Below are 13,806 nucleotides of genomic sequence, written 5' to 3' on the forward strand. Positions count from 1 at the left end.
AGCAAAGCTAATTATTAGTTTCACATTCTTATTTCCTTTCTCATTATTTACCTTTGTGAAGAAGCAGTAAGTGCCCTCAAAGAAGAACCACGTTACTTCTCTTGTTTATTTTGAGTGGCAATGTGGGCTGGTGCATTCCAGAAAAACACAGAGAGGAAATGCTCTACTTGGTTGACATGAAGTATTTTAGCTATTTAATTTACTTTCCATTTCGATTGCTCTGTCTGCCACCCTGTAAATATAGGACCAGCAGCAAGCCACCTGGCATGCAAACCCCAGCTCTTCCAAATTCTGTGACACCAATTTGGTGATTTCAGAGATAACTTTTTCTACCTGGATGCCAGGGTAGAACAGCTGCTCTTCAAAACAGTGAGGAAAAAAAAAAAACAGTCTCAGATGTCCACTTTCTCCTCAAGTGCACATACTTCGTATTTACCTTTTGCTTTGAAGGAAAGACTCTTAAAATATTTAATCACATTTGCGGTTTGGCACCAGACGATGGCTATAAATCCATTCTAATTGCAGTGCATATTAATGCCAAAAGGTTAACTGTACAGTCTGTGACTGTCAAGGAGTCACTTGCAACATGAATCAGCAGCACCAGTTCAGCTGGAAGGTCACAAGGGCACAGATTACGATAAGCTGTTTCCCGCAACACAAAGGCTGTCAACTCTGTTATTCCAGTTGTGAACAGTACATTAACAATACTGGTACATTCATAACTCACAGATTCAGTACGTGAGCTCTGCCATGCTGCCTGGAAGGACCCACACCACAAGGTTATAAATTTAGCATGAGCAGTGCCAACCCATACCAGAAAGGAGAGAAAATAGCTTTATAGACTATCGGAAATCTCTGCCTGCCTAAGATCGGCCATGACCACTGTGAGACCCTGAAGTTCAGGTCACAGTGAACAAAGTGCTAGTAATTTAATAAAAGCTCCCATGCCCTATTCCACCCTAATTAAAAGCTGCAGTTACTAGCTTTTCTCTCTCTCTCCCCCTCTGTGATCGATTATCTGATAACGGTCTGTACTTATTGAATATTTCTGTGCCTTAGCACATCCTCTTTCCCTTCACATCTCCTGCAGCAATAAGTCTGCTAGAAAAATCCCTACACGAAACATGAAAGCCCATCCACAAAGAATAGCCCAAACAAAACAACAGGATGCTTGTTTCAAGTGTACTTGAGCAGGATTAATATCCGATTCAAGAGGCTATAATTCTATGGAAGGGCTTTCAGTGATGTGAAACACAAGCAAAGCTTTAACTCAGATCATAATTACAGCACTAAACACTCACCATGCAATTAGCTGTAACAAACCTACTGTTAAATAGGGAAGCATCAACCCGCATTACCCTTGTTTTACGGGAAAGAAACTTTAGGCAAAGTAACTTAACCCAAGCCACGGAAGAAGTCTCACAGGCGAGCAAGAATTCAATCAGCCTTTTCCTGGGTTCAGCAAACACGTACATAACATAAGACAATGTGACCTTGCATTGAAGGTATTTCAATTTTATCTCCCTTACTGAATTAAAAGAAGAAACCTCATGAAGAAGAAGAAACACCATGACAGTCTTGGCTAACTGCCTTCCTCTGCTTTAACATCACGAGTCCTCTTCACGCTCTACAGAGAATAAACCAACTGTCACGAAGCACAGAACTTTAAGTTATAAATACACATTTCCTTTTTCCTTAACATGATACGGTCACAGGCTGGAAGGGTCCTTAGCAGTTGCAAGCCCAGCATTTAACATACACCGATGTCACAATTGTGTCACGCTCGGAGAGCGAGATGTTTCGGGAGTTATCCCAGGGGCTGCCCAGAAGGAACTTTTGCAATAGGATTGTCTCCATCTCTTTCTGAAGGAGACACAGGATGAGAGGAGATTTCCCTCAGTGTGTCTTTAATGCCCAGATTTGCAAAATATCAGGGTTGCGTAGCATCACCTCAAATAATCCAGAGGTTGCCCGGCATCTTTTAAATGCTTTGCCCTTCCCGTGACTGTCTGCCAAGAGACAGCAACGTCTGCCAGCTGCCCTGTGGAGTGCCACGGCACGCAGAAATCCGGCTAGCTGAAACACTGCCGAGGGATATCACCTCCAGCATGAAGTGGTTTCCCTAGCAAATCGCTAAGGATGTGCCTATGTTGGGGATCACATCATTCAGCTTGATTTTACTGCAGGTGGAAATAAACCCACCTGGGCTTATACAGGGATCATAAAGCTGGAACAGGGGGCTGTATAAATGCGGTTGATTCCAGAAATGCAGTTGGAGAGACCCAGCAGGGCTAGGGGAAAAAACTTGCACAATAGAAAAAGGACCTACAGCCCCCAGGAAATCCTTTCTAATGAATGTATCATAGAAACCAGGGCTGAAGAAAGGCTTGGCTTGGGTGGCGAGAGCTTGTCTGGTTTTCATCCCGCTTTATCAGTCAGACTAATAAAAGACATCATCTCTCCCCACAAGCCTAGAAGGGCCCAAAAGATACTGGAAAGGGCACTCTGAGTGAAAGGCTGATATCTACAATGCTCGCAGCTGTGGGTCTGCATTTCAAATCAAATCACAGACAGAGGATTTCTCCCTCCCTGTTTCCAAGTCCTACAACATGCAACATCTCCAGCGCTACCATACGCAGCTTGAGACTTAGTGCTCCAGCACTGCCTGACAGCCCCCTCCACACGATCGGCTCTCCCCGCAGGCAGCAGCACACCCCGGCAGACTGGAGCGGTGGGCAGCAAGGGAAAACCAAAGTAGGAGAAGGGACCACCAGGGCTGAGGGGTTTCCTACATATCATTGTCCCAGCTTTATAAAACCCATGGACCTGTAGCCATGGCCGGCCACACTGCTTAGCAGCTGGCTCCTCTGCATGGTGGAATGGCTTTGGACACAGGAAGATCTAACCTGGTTGTAAGAGCCCTCGGTTTTGTTTTGCTTTGCTCTTTGGCTAATAAAGTGCTTCCAGAAACCAAGTGCAAGTTTCCAGCCTCAGACTCATTCCTAGGGAGCTGGGCAGTGGGAGGGAGCATACTGGGATGATAAAACTCCCTGTTCCCTTTAAAATCAGAAACATCTGCTGCAGCCAGGACTGGCTCACTGGCCAGGTTCAGAGCAGGTTAGCCGGGGCGACTCTCACCAATGGACTCACTGTAGCAACTTTTCAAGGAACGGATGGGAAAATTGATCAGTCAACCAAAAGGAAAAGGGAACAAACCCCTTATTTTCACAAAGTCGCACAGACAGCTTTGCTCCCTTCAAACAACCCCATTCTGCTGGCGCCCTGCTTTGGCTGCCCGCTCAGGCTCGCTTCAGTCAATTATGACCTCCACTGACTCCAGGGGAGAGCCCTTCTCCCACCACTGGTCCGATGGGGAGGGACTGTATTAACCCAGAGTTTCCATCAGCTGCTATCCCCAGAGCCAGGAGGAGGACGCTGAGGTCCAACAATGGGGTGGGCTCAGCAAGCCTCTTGCTTACACACTGAAAGACACTCAAAGGAAATAGGCAATTTGTTTATGAGCCAAGATTTCTGCTCAAGACTTGTATCAACACTTCCATGAATTCAGATTACGAGCAACTCTTTGTTTCTCAGCCTGAGATTATCAAAATATCAACACCCTGACAACCTGCTGGTGTCAAAAGTGAATGTCTCAAAGTCTTTGGACTCAATGTGAAGATAGGCTTACAGTTCTGATCTTTGATCTCCAGTATAAAATAGGACCAATAAAATATTATACGGATTTATGGCTGAACTCTCACTCGAGCTGCTTCACACCTAAAATAACACTATAAGATGTGCCAAAAAAGAGGAAACTGTTTAGGTTTTCTTGGTTCTTAAAACCTGATACACTCTTATTTCAAAAACTTTTGACTTTTATTAAATAGACTGCTAGCAATTACACAATAACTCCCCTTCTGGATACGTGGTTCAGGAAAATTAAATATGTGGCTTTATTTAACTTCTTTGGGAGGATTAGTATGGTGCTAACCTCTAGCAGAATCACAGCTGTCTTAGGAAACAGTTCCATCAAAGGAAAGCATATTTTCTACAAAAGTCATGCTACCATCTTGTTTCAGAGAGCCAGGCTGCTTCTTTTGCCCATCCCCTCTCTCCTTTTCTTCTCTTGCAATTAAAATATTGACCATTTCATCAGCCAGTCTAGTTTACACTCTTAAAATATATTTTCTGCGGGGCAGCAGTGTGGGTAAAACACTAATCCTGAGTGCTGGGCCAAGGCAGTTGAAGAGCAATTGAAGATTATGGGCAATAGATAATTTATGTCGGCATCGCACGTGACTAACTGGTAGTGCTGGGGGAAAAAAGGGCTTTGAAAGAAAATTCAATTAGCTTTTGAATTCAACTAGATTTTAATGAAAAATGTTTCCCCTTTCTATATAAAAATCTTCCTTCTCCCTTTAAAAAAAAAAAAAATGTGCCTTCAAACCGCAGTATTTTGACTTGGAAATACTGCCACAAGATCTTCCTGGACTACAGCTTTGCTGTCATGCAGTGACATCCCCCATGGGCCAGCCCACATCTCCCACAGTGAGCTACGGCCGTTGAGTCATCCATCAGAGGGGGAAGCAGAGCACTGCAGAAGCCAAGGGCTTATCACTGGGGAGACTGTAGGATTGGGAAGACTCTGGTGTCAGAACTGCCGTTTCCATGAGATACGTATTGCTTCCCATTCCTGGAGAACAGCAAGTCACTGGTAACTTGGTCCCGCACTGCAGCACCTGTGTGCTGTTGGCCCCGCTACCACCAACCCCGCTGGGTCACTTCTGCATTGCTGTCGTGGCTATTCCACACAACCCATACCCCCCAGAGACGTAAAACCCACCGATTCGCTGAGACCCCCTGAAGCTGTGCCTTGCTATTTCTACCCAAGGAAAGTTACGGAACAGCTACAAAAGGTTAACAGCTTGATATCGAACCACTAATTTTATTTCAATAGGGTAAAATAAATCATTTTATCATCTGGAAAGTGTGAAGAGGACACAGTAAGCTACTGGAACAAGCATCATTAGAAGATCCTCCCCGGAGAGTAACCCTGGGCACATCCAGGAAGGGAGGGGAAGAATCACTCCTAATCCTAAGTAGCATGTAGGATATGTTTATTTATTATACAAAAGATACCCTGTCATCCCGGAAAGGGCTGCGGAGACAAGGACTTCAGCCTGACTGAATGGGAGTGTGGGGAGAGGCAGAATAATGTGCCTCTATGACATTCTCTCAACACTCTTCTTCAGGCAGCTGATGCCTGCGGCCGACATAGGAAGCTAACAGCCAAGCTTCCCGCTTCCCTGCACGCACAGTGCCAGCAGCGTCTGATGAGCTAGGAAATGCTTCTGCACATTCAACTGAAAATGAGACAGGCACAGACAAAACCTGGATGTTTCCTTTCTGATAACGTTAAACTTGAACCTGTTCATTTTTAAAGTTCACAAGTCAACTTTAAACTGGAGTTTAACATTTGATTCTGTTACACTAAAATCTGTACAATTTCAATTATCTTTTCATTGCATGATGAAAGAACACCATTTCTCCAGTATTTGGGATACCCAGATAGAAGAGCGTGAACCTTCTGTTGTATCTCAAGACGTGAGATTGCACAGAGTGTTTTACACCCTGTTCTGCTATGCATCCACTTCTGGGCGGGATTAGTTACTACTACTCCGCTGAAGACAAAGGCAAAACTCTCCACCACCACATCTGCAAATTTCAAGCCCGCAACAGCAAAGCAGATGAGCCAGCTCGGGTCTGCCGGACTTATCTCAGGTCAGCACGGTGCAAACGCAGCTAGGCAGCTCTGGGTCCTGAACTACCTCCAGATCCGCAGAGTCCCCTTCGCCTGGAGCTGCTCCTGGGCTGGCGAGCCCTGGCACACCCGGGTCTCTGCCCACAGATACGGGGTCACAAACTGCTGCTTCACCCTCTACTCTCTTTGTAGTAGTCAGCTATGTTAGCTCTTGTCTTTACATCAGTTTGCTCATTTTTGTAGGTTTGCTGCAATAGTAGCCAGGTGTCGAAAATGTCAGGCTTCTGAAAACGAACCTTTAAAATTAATTTACGGTAAACAGCAGACACAGTTGTCAGAAGAAAAAAGGAAAAGTTGTCCTTACCTTTTGCACCAGATAGACACTAGTTGCTCTTTCGCTCGCTACTTTATCCAGTGCTGTTTCTTCCAGTACAAAGTAGCTTACATCCGCGATGTGAACACCCACTTCGAAGTTCCCTGAAATTGCACAAGGAAGTCAGCAGGCTGCAGGTAGAAATGAAGGATTTTAGGGGGCTGGGGAAGAATTAAAGAATTGCATCCAGAGGTCAGTTTTGCAAGAAAAAGAAAAAACAAAAAATAACAATTTTATGATCTCTGTGTTTTCTGCCTGGTCACTTCTGGCACAGCAGTTATCTGCGATGGGTAATTTCTGTGAGCTATCCCAGAGCCGGTGGTGGGGAGACAGCAAGGAGAAGGACAAGTAAGCGACAACATGCAGTTTTCACAAATTTTTCCCTGATAGGTCTTCATGATTCTGCGTATAGATTCCTTTGACTCATTCCATTTAAATGCTGACATATTTAACTCTGAACCCTCTCCCCACTCTCCCACTGCTACCGTAACCTTTTAGCCTTATGCCTAGACCTCAAAAAAATGATACTTCTTTCCACCTCTTCCACCTGAGCTGAAAAACGTGGTCTCTCAGGACACTACCAAATGCACAGCCACTGTGGCTACAACATACAAGTGAATCCTCATATGAGTGAATCCTCAAGCACAGTGGTGGATATGTGAAAAACCTAAAAAAACATGCGGATAAGTCTTTCCAACTAGGAGCTTGTAATAGGGAGCCCCATCTTCATCCCTTTGCCGTGAGACAACAGTAAGCAAGAAATACGGGACCCCACCCAGGTACGGAGCAGCCGGTCACGCATGCTTTTGGGTTCTCAGAGCTGCACTTGTTTCCACTTCGCCCCGGTTGAGCCCAAATTGCTGTTGGTGACCTGGGAAGTCTTCAACGACTTCAGATCAGGCTATGTAGAAGCGCAGCTTTCCACAAGCAGATTATTCCCACTGTTATCCTGCCTTCCCTTCAGATTAGGCTTTTTATCCTTTAATTAGACTCCAGTCTAGAAGTGTCTTAATTCAAAAGTTAGGCTAGAGAGGAGTACTATTGAGGTTTATCATGAGGTTTTGGCAATAATTTGGATTTGGAAGTAGTGATCATCCTCAGCTTTGGAAGTAATTAGTACCTTGGTCCAAGAAATTCTGGTTTGCTAATCCTCAAAGAAGCCTATTGACCTTTGTTTTCTCTGGAAGGACTAGGCTAGATTTGAGGTGCTTATTTGTAGAATAGTTAAAAGTGCAGCGGGTTCCTAATTATAACATTTGGTTCTTCAGAGTAATTCACTAACTTCTTGGTATCTATAAATATTTTTCTTTCCTTAATTTTTTTAATAAGACAACGTAATAAGATACCACGCGGGTGACAATCCTGTTTGTTTATACACCTTGCAAAGAATGTTATCAAAGCCTTTCTCTAGAGTGACACGTTTTTGAAGAATAAGTGGTTCATGGCCGCTGTCATTATGCAGTACATCTGTCCGTGTGCCCTTCTGATGGGTACCGGTGCGAGATTTCAGCAGTGCGGGAATGGAAACGCATGCAGGCAAAGGGGAAATGTGAGAAGGTCCAAGCTCGTATAGGGAGAGCCACCCAGCCCACTGTGCCCCCAGCTGGGACTTCAGATAAGTGAGCAGCAACCCAGCCTGTGCGACTGTTTGAATGCGTAACAATTTTAACTTAACTTCATTAAGCCACGTTTGCGCAGCACTGTGAGTATGGAAAGCGTCATCTCGCTTTTTGCACTGCTTTTGTACGCTCAACGGAGCACAGATGTAAAGGAAGATGGGAGCACCGGGGTTTAGATTTGTCCACATAACCTATAGTCACTGGAAGGTCCTGCAGAGAGTAAATATGATGGCAGCAGGGGGAGAGGGCAATAATCCCATTGCACACCAAGGGACAAATTCCACCACGCGTTAGGAAGCTGGGAGAAAATACTGCAGATTAAATGGTTCACCTCAGAAAGCTGCCTACAGCTGTGTTGTGATATTATCACATGCCTTGAAAGCCGCTCGACATGGATTAGGCATCCAAGCCTGAAACTACTTAGACAGTAAGTCTTAGACCAACAGTTCAACCAACAGGTTTAATATTACACACACTCGAAGCCAACAGACTCAGAAGGTAAAAAAATATTGAATACTTTGAAGTCAATATTGTAATGTATTGACCCTGCAGGCAAATATTGATGAAAGGAAAAGGAGAGGGGGTCATTACATCATGCCTTTAATCGTACTTTAATTCAATATGTGCACTGTTACATACATGAACTTTTTGTCCTCGGTAGAAAATCGACAAACCAAGAAAGATCTCATTGCATGAGATAATAAAACACGGAGTTCGCCAACGAAAACATATTGAGCGGAGTTAAATTTCATTCAGGTTTCCCACCAGAGCTTCTAAAAGCCGGGGTCAGCATGAGCCCCCTGCTTTTGAACTTTTAATGGAAATTCTATCTAAATATTTTCTTACATACATTGACATAATACAAACTGGCAGCTCTTGGGTTTGTCTTGCTCAAGTATGAATCACCCTATCTCCCTCACCCCCAAAAAATTCAGACCAAGAGAACTTGAAGACACAGCACAATGATCAACCAATCTGATTTCTCTCAAATCACTGCCTTTGAATGTGTTAGACAAAATACCAGCCTAAGCCTGCACAGAAGTACCTGCCTGCTGCTCTCTCCTGGTTTATTTGCTAATTAAAATGAAAGAGCTTTGCGGATAGAGAAATACTATTCACTAGGATTCTCTTCCAGGTCCACAAACAGTTTTTCTAGTCTCATTAATTTTTATGACAAAGTCACAAAAGGAACATTTCACATTGTAAGTCTTGCGTTATTTCCCAAGGAAAAAAGAAAATGTGGCCTGAATGAAAGGAAACGAGTGTTAAACCAGCACTCGTTGATTGAATAAGTCTTGTCAGAGAGAGAATAAGGGCGGAAAGAAGGACACCACATGGACCACACACCACAGACTGCTACACATGGTCTACTCCGCCTTCATTTTGATGAAGAAATCTACCTTTCCAGCAAATAGAGGCTTCAAGTCTTGGCACGTAGCTCTCCATCGTGATAGACTTTATAGCCTAAATTTCTTACAGAAGCGAGTACTTTGCAAACCACAGGCTTGCTTCACCCCAAATTTAAAATCCTCCTACAGTGAAGCTAAAGCTGCACAACAACCCCTGAAGCTAGGTATACGCTACCAGTTTAAGGACATATTTTTTAAAAAAAGGAATTTACATAAGAATGTGAAGGAGATTAAGCCAGACACTTCATATGCTGATATCAAAGTAAGAGCTGAAGGGAGCATCTATTGCAATAAAAAACGCTGAAGGCATTTGGATGGCTTCTTTTACTCAAGATCTCTGGGTTTTTTCATTTAAAATCATTTCATCTGAAAGTGGGTGCAAAATTGTCATCCTATTCAAACTCCACCACTACGAAGCTGCTACATGGGAGACGTTTAGCAACAGGGAATGCAGTTTAGAACCAAGCAACGCATGTTTTATTAACCAGCTGTACCCTATTAGCCCCTCTCTGCAAATACAGAGACACAGTAACAGAGATGGATGGGAGACAGGAGTGTTATTCAAAATTACACTATGGCATTGCAAAACCCAGTAATGAAGCCCTTTGCAAAAAGGAGGTCTCCTCCCAAGGTCTGCAAGTAGAAACAGCGACAGGGCTGGGCACTCGGCCACCAAAGCTCCTCTTGGGCCAATGCTCTGTGCAAGAGGGATACGACTTCTTGTTTGCAGTAAGGTATCAACACAGTTTGATGCCTTTGCGGCACCACACACAGAGAAGACAACTTCCCTTTTCGTCTGCTAGAATGGCAGAACATAATGGACCCGTATTTCTTCAAGTTTCTAGAAGCCTGGATCTCCTCTTGAAGCTTACCAAGTGACAGAACTACGAAAGGCAGGTCTCCCCCAGCACGATGCTGCACTGGGCACACAGTGGTTTTGGAGAAGGGTCGGCTCCTTGATCTGAGAATCTGGTCTGTTTGAACCCACTCCAAAACCTTGTGTGTATAACACTGACATGATGCTAAAATCAAAGCAGAATTGGTGGCACCTCGCAGAAGAACAAAGAACAAGCTGTTCCCTTTTTTTTTTTCACTGATGAGCTCATTCTCTACGACAAAACAGTTCAAAGAACTTTTTTGCTTCTTTATTGAGGAAAATTATAAACAAAAAGGGATTAGCAAGAAAGAGCTGGAAGAGAAGGAAAAGGCCCTTTCATCCTGTAAATGCTCCATAAAAACTGCCAACCCAGCAAGTCGTATCAAGTATTTGCCCCAGGAATTAGAGTGTTGAGTTGAATGTGTTTGAACGGTGTGCAAGGTAACACACGGGCAGCAAATCCCTCTTCTCTGTCTTTAGCAACCCTGGTCAGTCCTGGCACAAATGCAAGAGACAGACCAAGCAAATTCACTTCATAACTTAGCACGTGCCAATTTTAGGACCGTGCAACTTAAAAACCCAACTCTTCAAGGATAAAAGAGCAGAAGGTAATTCTCTAGCATGCATACACACTCCCCTTTATTTCCATCTCACCTTCAAGCGTCATCATTCTCAGGAGAGAAGACAAACGCTACCAAGAGTGTGAAGTTAACTTAAAATCTAATACCAAGTTCTTTATATTAACCACTATTCTCACGCTGCCTTTCCCCCTCAGTTAGGAGGATACAGAAGAGTTCAAAGCAGATTGCAAAGTGTATGCTCTAGCCAGAAAACAGCCAACTACCTACCTGCTGCCAGTGATTCAAGGTAGTTGGCTGTTCCCTGGCTACACCAAACTCTTGGAGCAACTACTTACAGCTCTTTCCCATTCCCCTGCCCCGGGGGTACCATGCTGCTGCTCTTATCTGAAAAGCAGTATTTAGCGCCTTCCAAAAGTATGAAAAGCTTGCATAGAGAGAGACAAATGAGGCTCTTTAACCTACATGCACGTTCTGTTGTTATTAGCAGTGCTGCACTAGAGCACGGGTGTTCATCAAGGCTGAGGTTCTCATATGTGCTCCTGGGCAAACGAGCAAGGACAGTGTCTACAACGAATGGTCTCAGTTACAGAAGGGCCAGCCAGAGGGGCTGCAGGCAGTAACAGGGGTGGACACAAAACAGACATAAGTTGCATCGAAGCACTGAGACTCGGGGAAGCTGCTGCTAGTAGCTAGAAGCCATCACAGATCTTTAACGCATGCCTTTAAATGAAGGACCTGATCCAAACCCAAACATTTCTGTTTCTCCTTGGCATGTGTATGTACATCCATGGCTCAAGTATTACAGAAGTGTCCCTCTTGGGATAGAGAGAGGAAAAAAGAGAGAGAAAAGAGAATGACTGAGTGGGAGAAAAGAGCAAGTGGGAAAGGAAAATAAGAACAAGATGAAGAAGAGTTTAATATAAAAATAAAAGTGGAACCATGGAAAGCGTAACTTATTTTTCTGCTCTAGAGCCTGAAGACAAAGGTGGGTGGCTTTAATTCTCAGCTGAGGTTACTTTTCCACTGCAGGAAGCCAAGCTATTGTTCAGAAAATCAGACAGTGTGTTTTATTTTACTTATTTTAAAACAACAAGGAAAGTGCTTAAATTTTACTTGTGTGCCCTAGGGCCATTTTGCTTTTTAAAAGTGCAGTGCAACCGAGCATAAATCCATTAACTTGTTTACCAAGAAACCAAATTTTTTTAAATTATCACATGATGGTCCTTTAGCCAACCGAAATGCAACTAATTACACCTTTCTTTAAGCAAGTAATAGCTTTTTCCTTCTCTAGAAGTTTCTTCCTTGACATAACCTCATGAAAAGTCTCTGGCAAAAGGAGTCAGAATCCTCTATCTCAAGAGAGCGGGACAAGTCCCCGGGGCACAGCGCAGCAACTTTTCCATCCAAGCATAAATACGACATTAGTAAATGTTGCAACAACTTAAAAACAGGAAAAACTGTCTGCCCAAACAAACAACAAGCACCTCTAAAGGGTAACAATACACAAAATACTACTTACTACCAGGCATTACCTCTAGGAGATTTCCCTATCCAAGCCCCTCTGCCACTAGTTCGTATGAGAAATGTCCCACGGAAACAGCCCCCTTCAACCACCAGTCACAGAGAGACTTTGAGACCATCAGGAACAGCCTGGCCAAGTTTCAAGGTATTCAAACTCTTCTCTGAAATATGCTTAGTCCCTTCTTTCTGGGTTTCTAGCACCTGGAGAGGCGGTCAAGGTCAGGCCCCTGACTTCCATGGACCAAAGAAAGAGGGAGCCAGCACACACAGCACGTCAGCGTGGCCACTTCAAGTGCCTGCATCAAACTGGGAACAGCAAAAGGGCTGGGTGGGTCCCAGCTTTTGCTTTGCTTCTTAATTCACAATTAAAACCATTGCTTCCTTTCAACCCTTTAACCCTTTAGCCTTTCCAGATCACATTTACATCCTTTCCTTCAGGAGCTGGGCTGGCGTAAAGACAATAAAAGCTGTGACTTTTATTTAATTGCACAAACTCAGGAGCTGCGAGATGGACTGAATCCTCAACATTAGCAGAACTGAGATTGGCCCCAGTTATTCCAAAGCGAGAAACAGGGTGAGATCACAGGGTAAGGGGAAAAAATAAAAATAAAAACATCTTCAAATGTTAACTCTTCCCATATTGAAAGTCATGGCACTTCCTGGATTTCTGGTAGTATCTGAGGAACCATTGATGGGAATGGTGATGTTGCAAAGTCATGCTTTCAGCGATCCTGAGAGAACCAGGAAATAGTCAGAGCATTTCATAAAAAAAAAAAAAAAAAAAAAAAAGCATAACAGGTTTTCTGTTGTTTTCTTTTTTTTTCTTCTTCAAGTTAAAAGGTCAATGTGGGACATCAATCAGTCTAAAATCTGGAATAACTCTTACCTGCTTTGTACTGACTTTTAAAGCACGTTTTTACTCAGGGCTCAACTACCCCGACCTTTGGCCATTTTGTCTCTGACATCAACTGAATGTTATGGAGACAACTACAATTTTACAAACCAATTTGGGATTGGCTCCAGGTAAGGTACAAAACAAAACTCATGTGTTCATTAAGTGCAATGAAGGACAAGTGAAGATCAAAAACTGAAAAACATACTAGGAAAGGAACCCTTCCTAAGTAGAATACTTTCCAGAATTTTCCAAGAGCCATCAGCAATTCTTTAAATAGTTTCAGAATTATGAGGAGACTTTATCTATTACTAAATTAAATGCTGGGAGCAGGTCTTCCATGTGAATTGCATACAGTTTTTGCCTGTAGCAGCTAATAAATTCAGCAATGTCCTAAAACCACTTAATAGAAATTAAAAGCTACATTCTATACCTCAAAACAAAGCCAGGGCACCTCTATAACGCGGCACTTCACACGTCCTGCATTACAGAGCCCTGAGTTTTGTACACAAACCAGCACAAGCCAAATCAGTTAAGCACTGTTTCAGATACTTTGGCTAAGGTTAGTGTTTAAAGCGCCTGTGAGGAAGGCGCTCCCCCACACTGCCCGGCTCTGGAGGGTATGCTCAGAGATGGCTCTTGGTCAGCATGAGGCATTCCCAGGCTCTCAGGAGAGCAGGATGGTCAATCCTCCCATGGAAACATAGGGTAGATCTTCATGCTGGTGGTGTTCTCCCAACTTCCAGCTCCCATCAGCTGGAAACATCTAAGCT

General features: G+C 43.7%; 1 protein-coding gene across 2 annotated transcripts in view; it reads right to left on the reverse strand.

Moving 5' to 3' along the window:
• The window catches only part of DIS3L2 (DIS3 like 3'-5' exoribonuclease 2), a 197,756-nt gene that overhangs the window by 72,678 nt on the left and 111,272 nt on the right, over positions 1-13,806 (reverse strand). For both annotated transcript variants that reach the window (XM_082487396.1, XM_082487397.1), the window contains one exon: positions 6,126-6,238. In XM_082487396.1, the coding sequence (XP_082343522.1) occupies positions 6,126-6,238 (113 nt within the window). The remainder of the gene's footprint in view (positions 1-6,125; positions 6,239-13,806) is intronic.

Source organism: Vanellus vanellus (assembly GCF_965231255.1).
Source record: "Vanellus vanellus genome assembly, chromosome: 8".
Classification (NCBI taxonomy): domain Eukaryota; kingdom Metazoa; phylum Chordata; class Aves; order Charadriiformes; family Charadriidae; genus Vanellus; species Vanellus vanellus.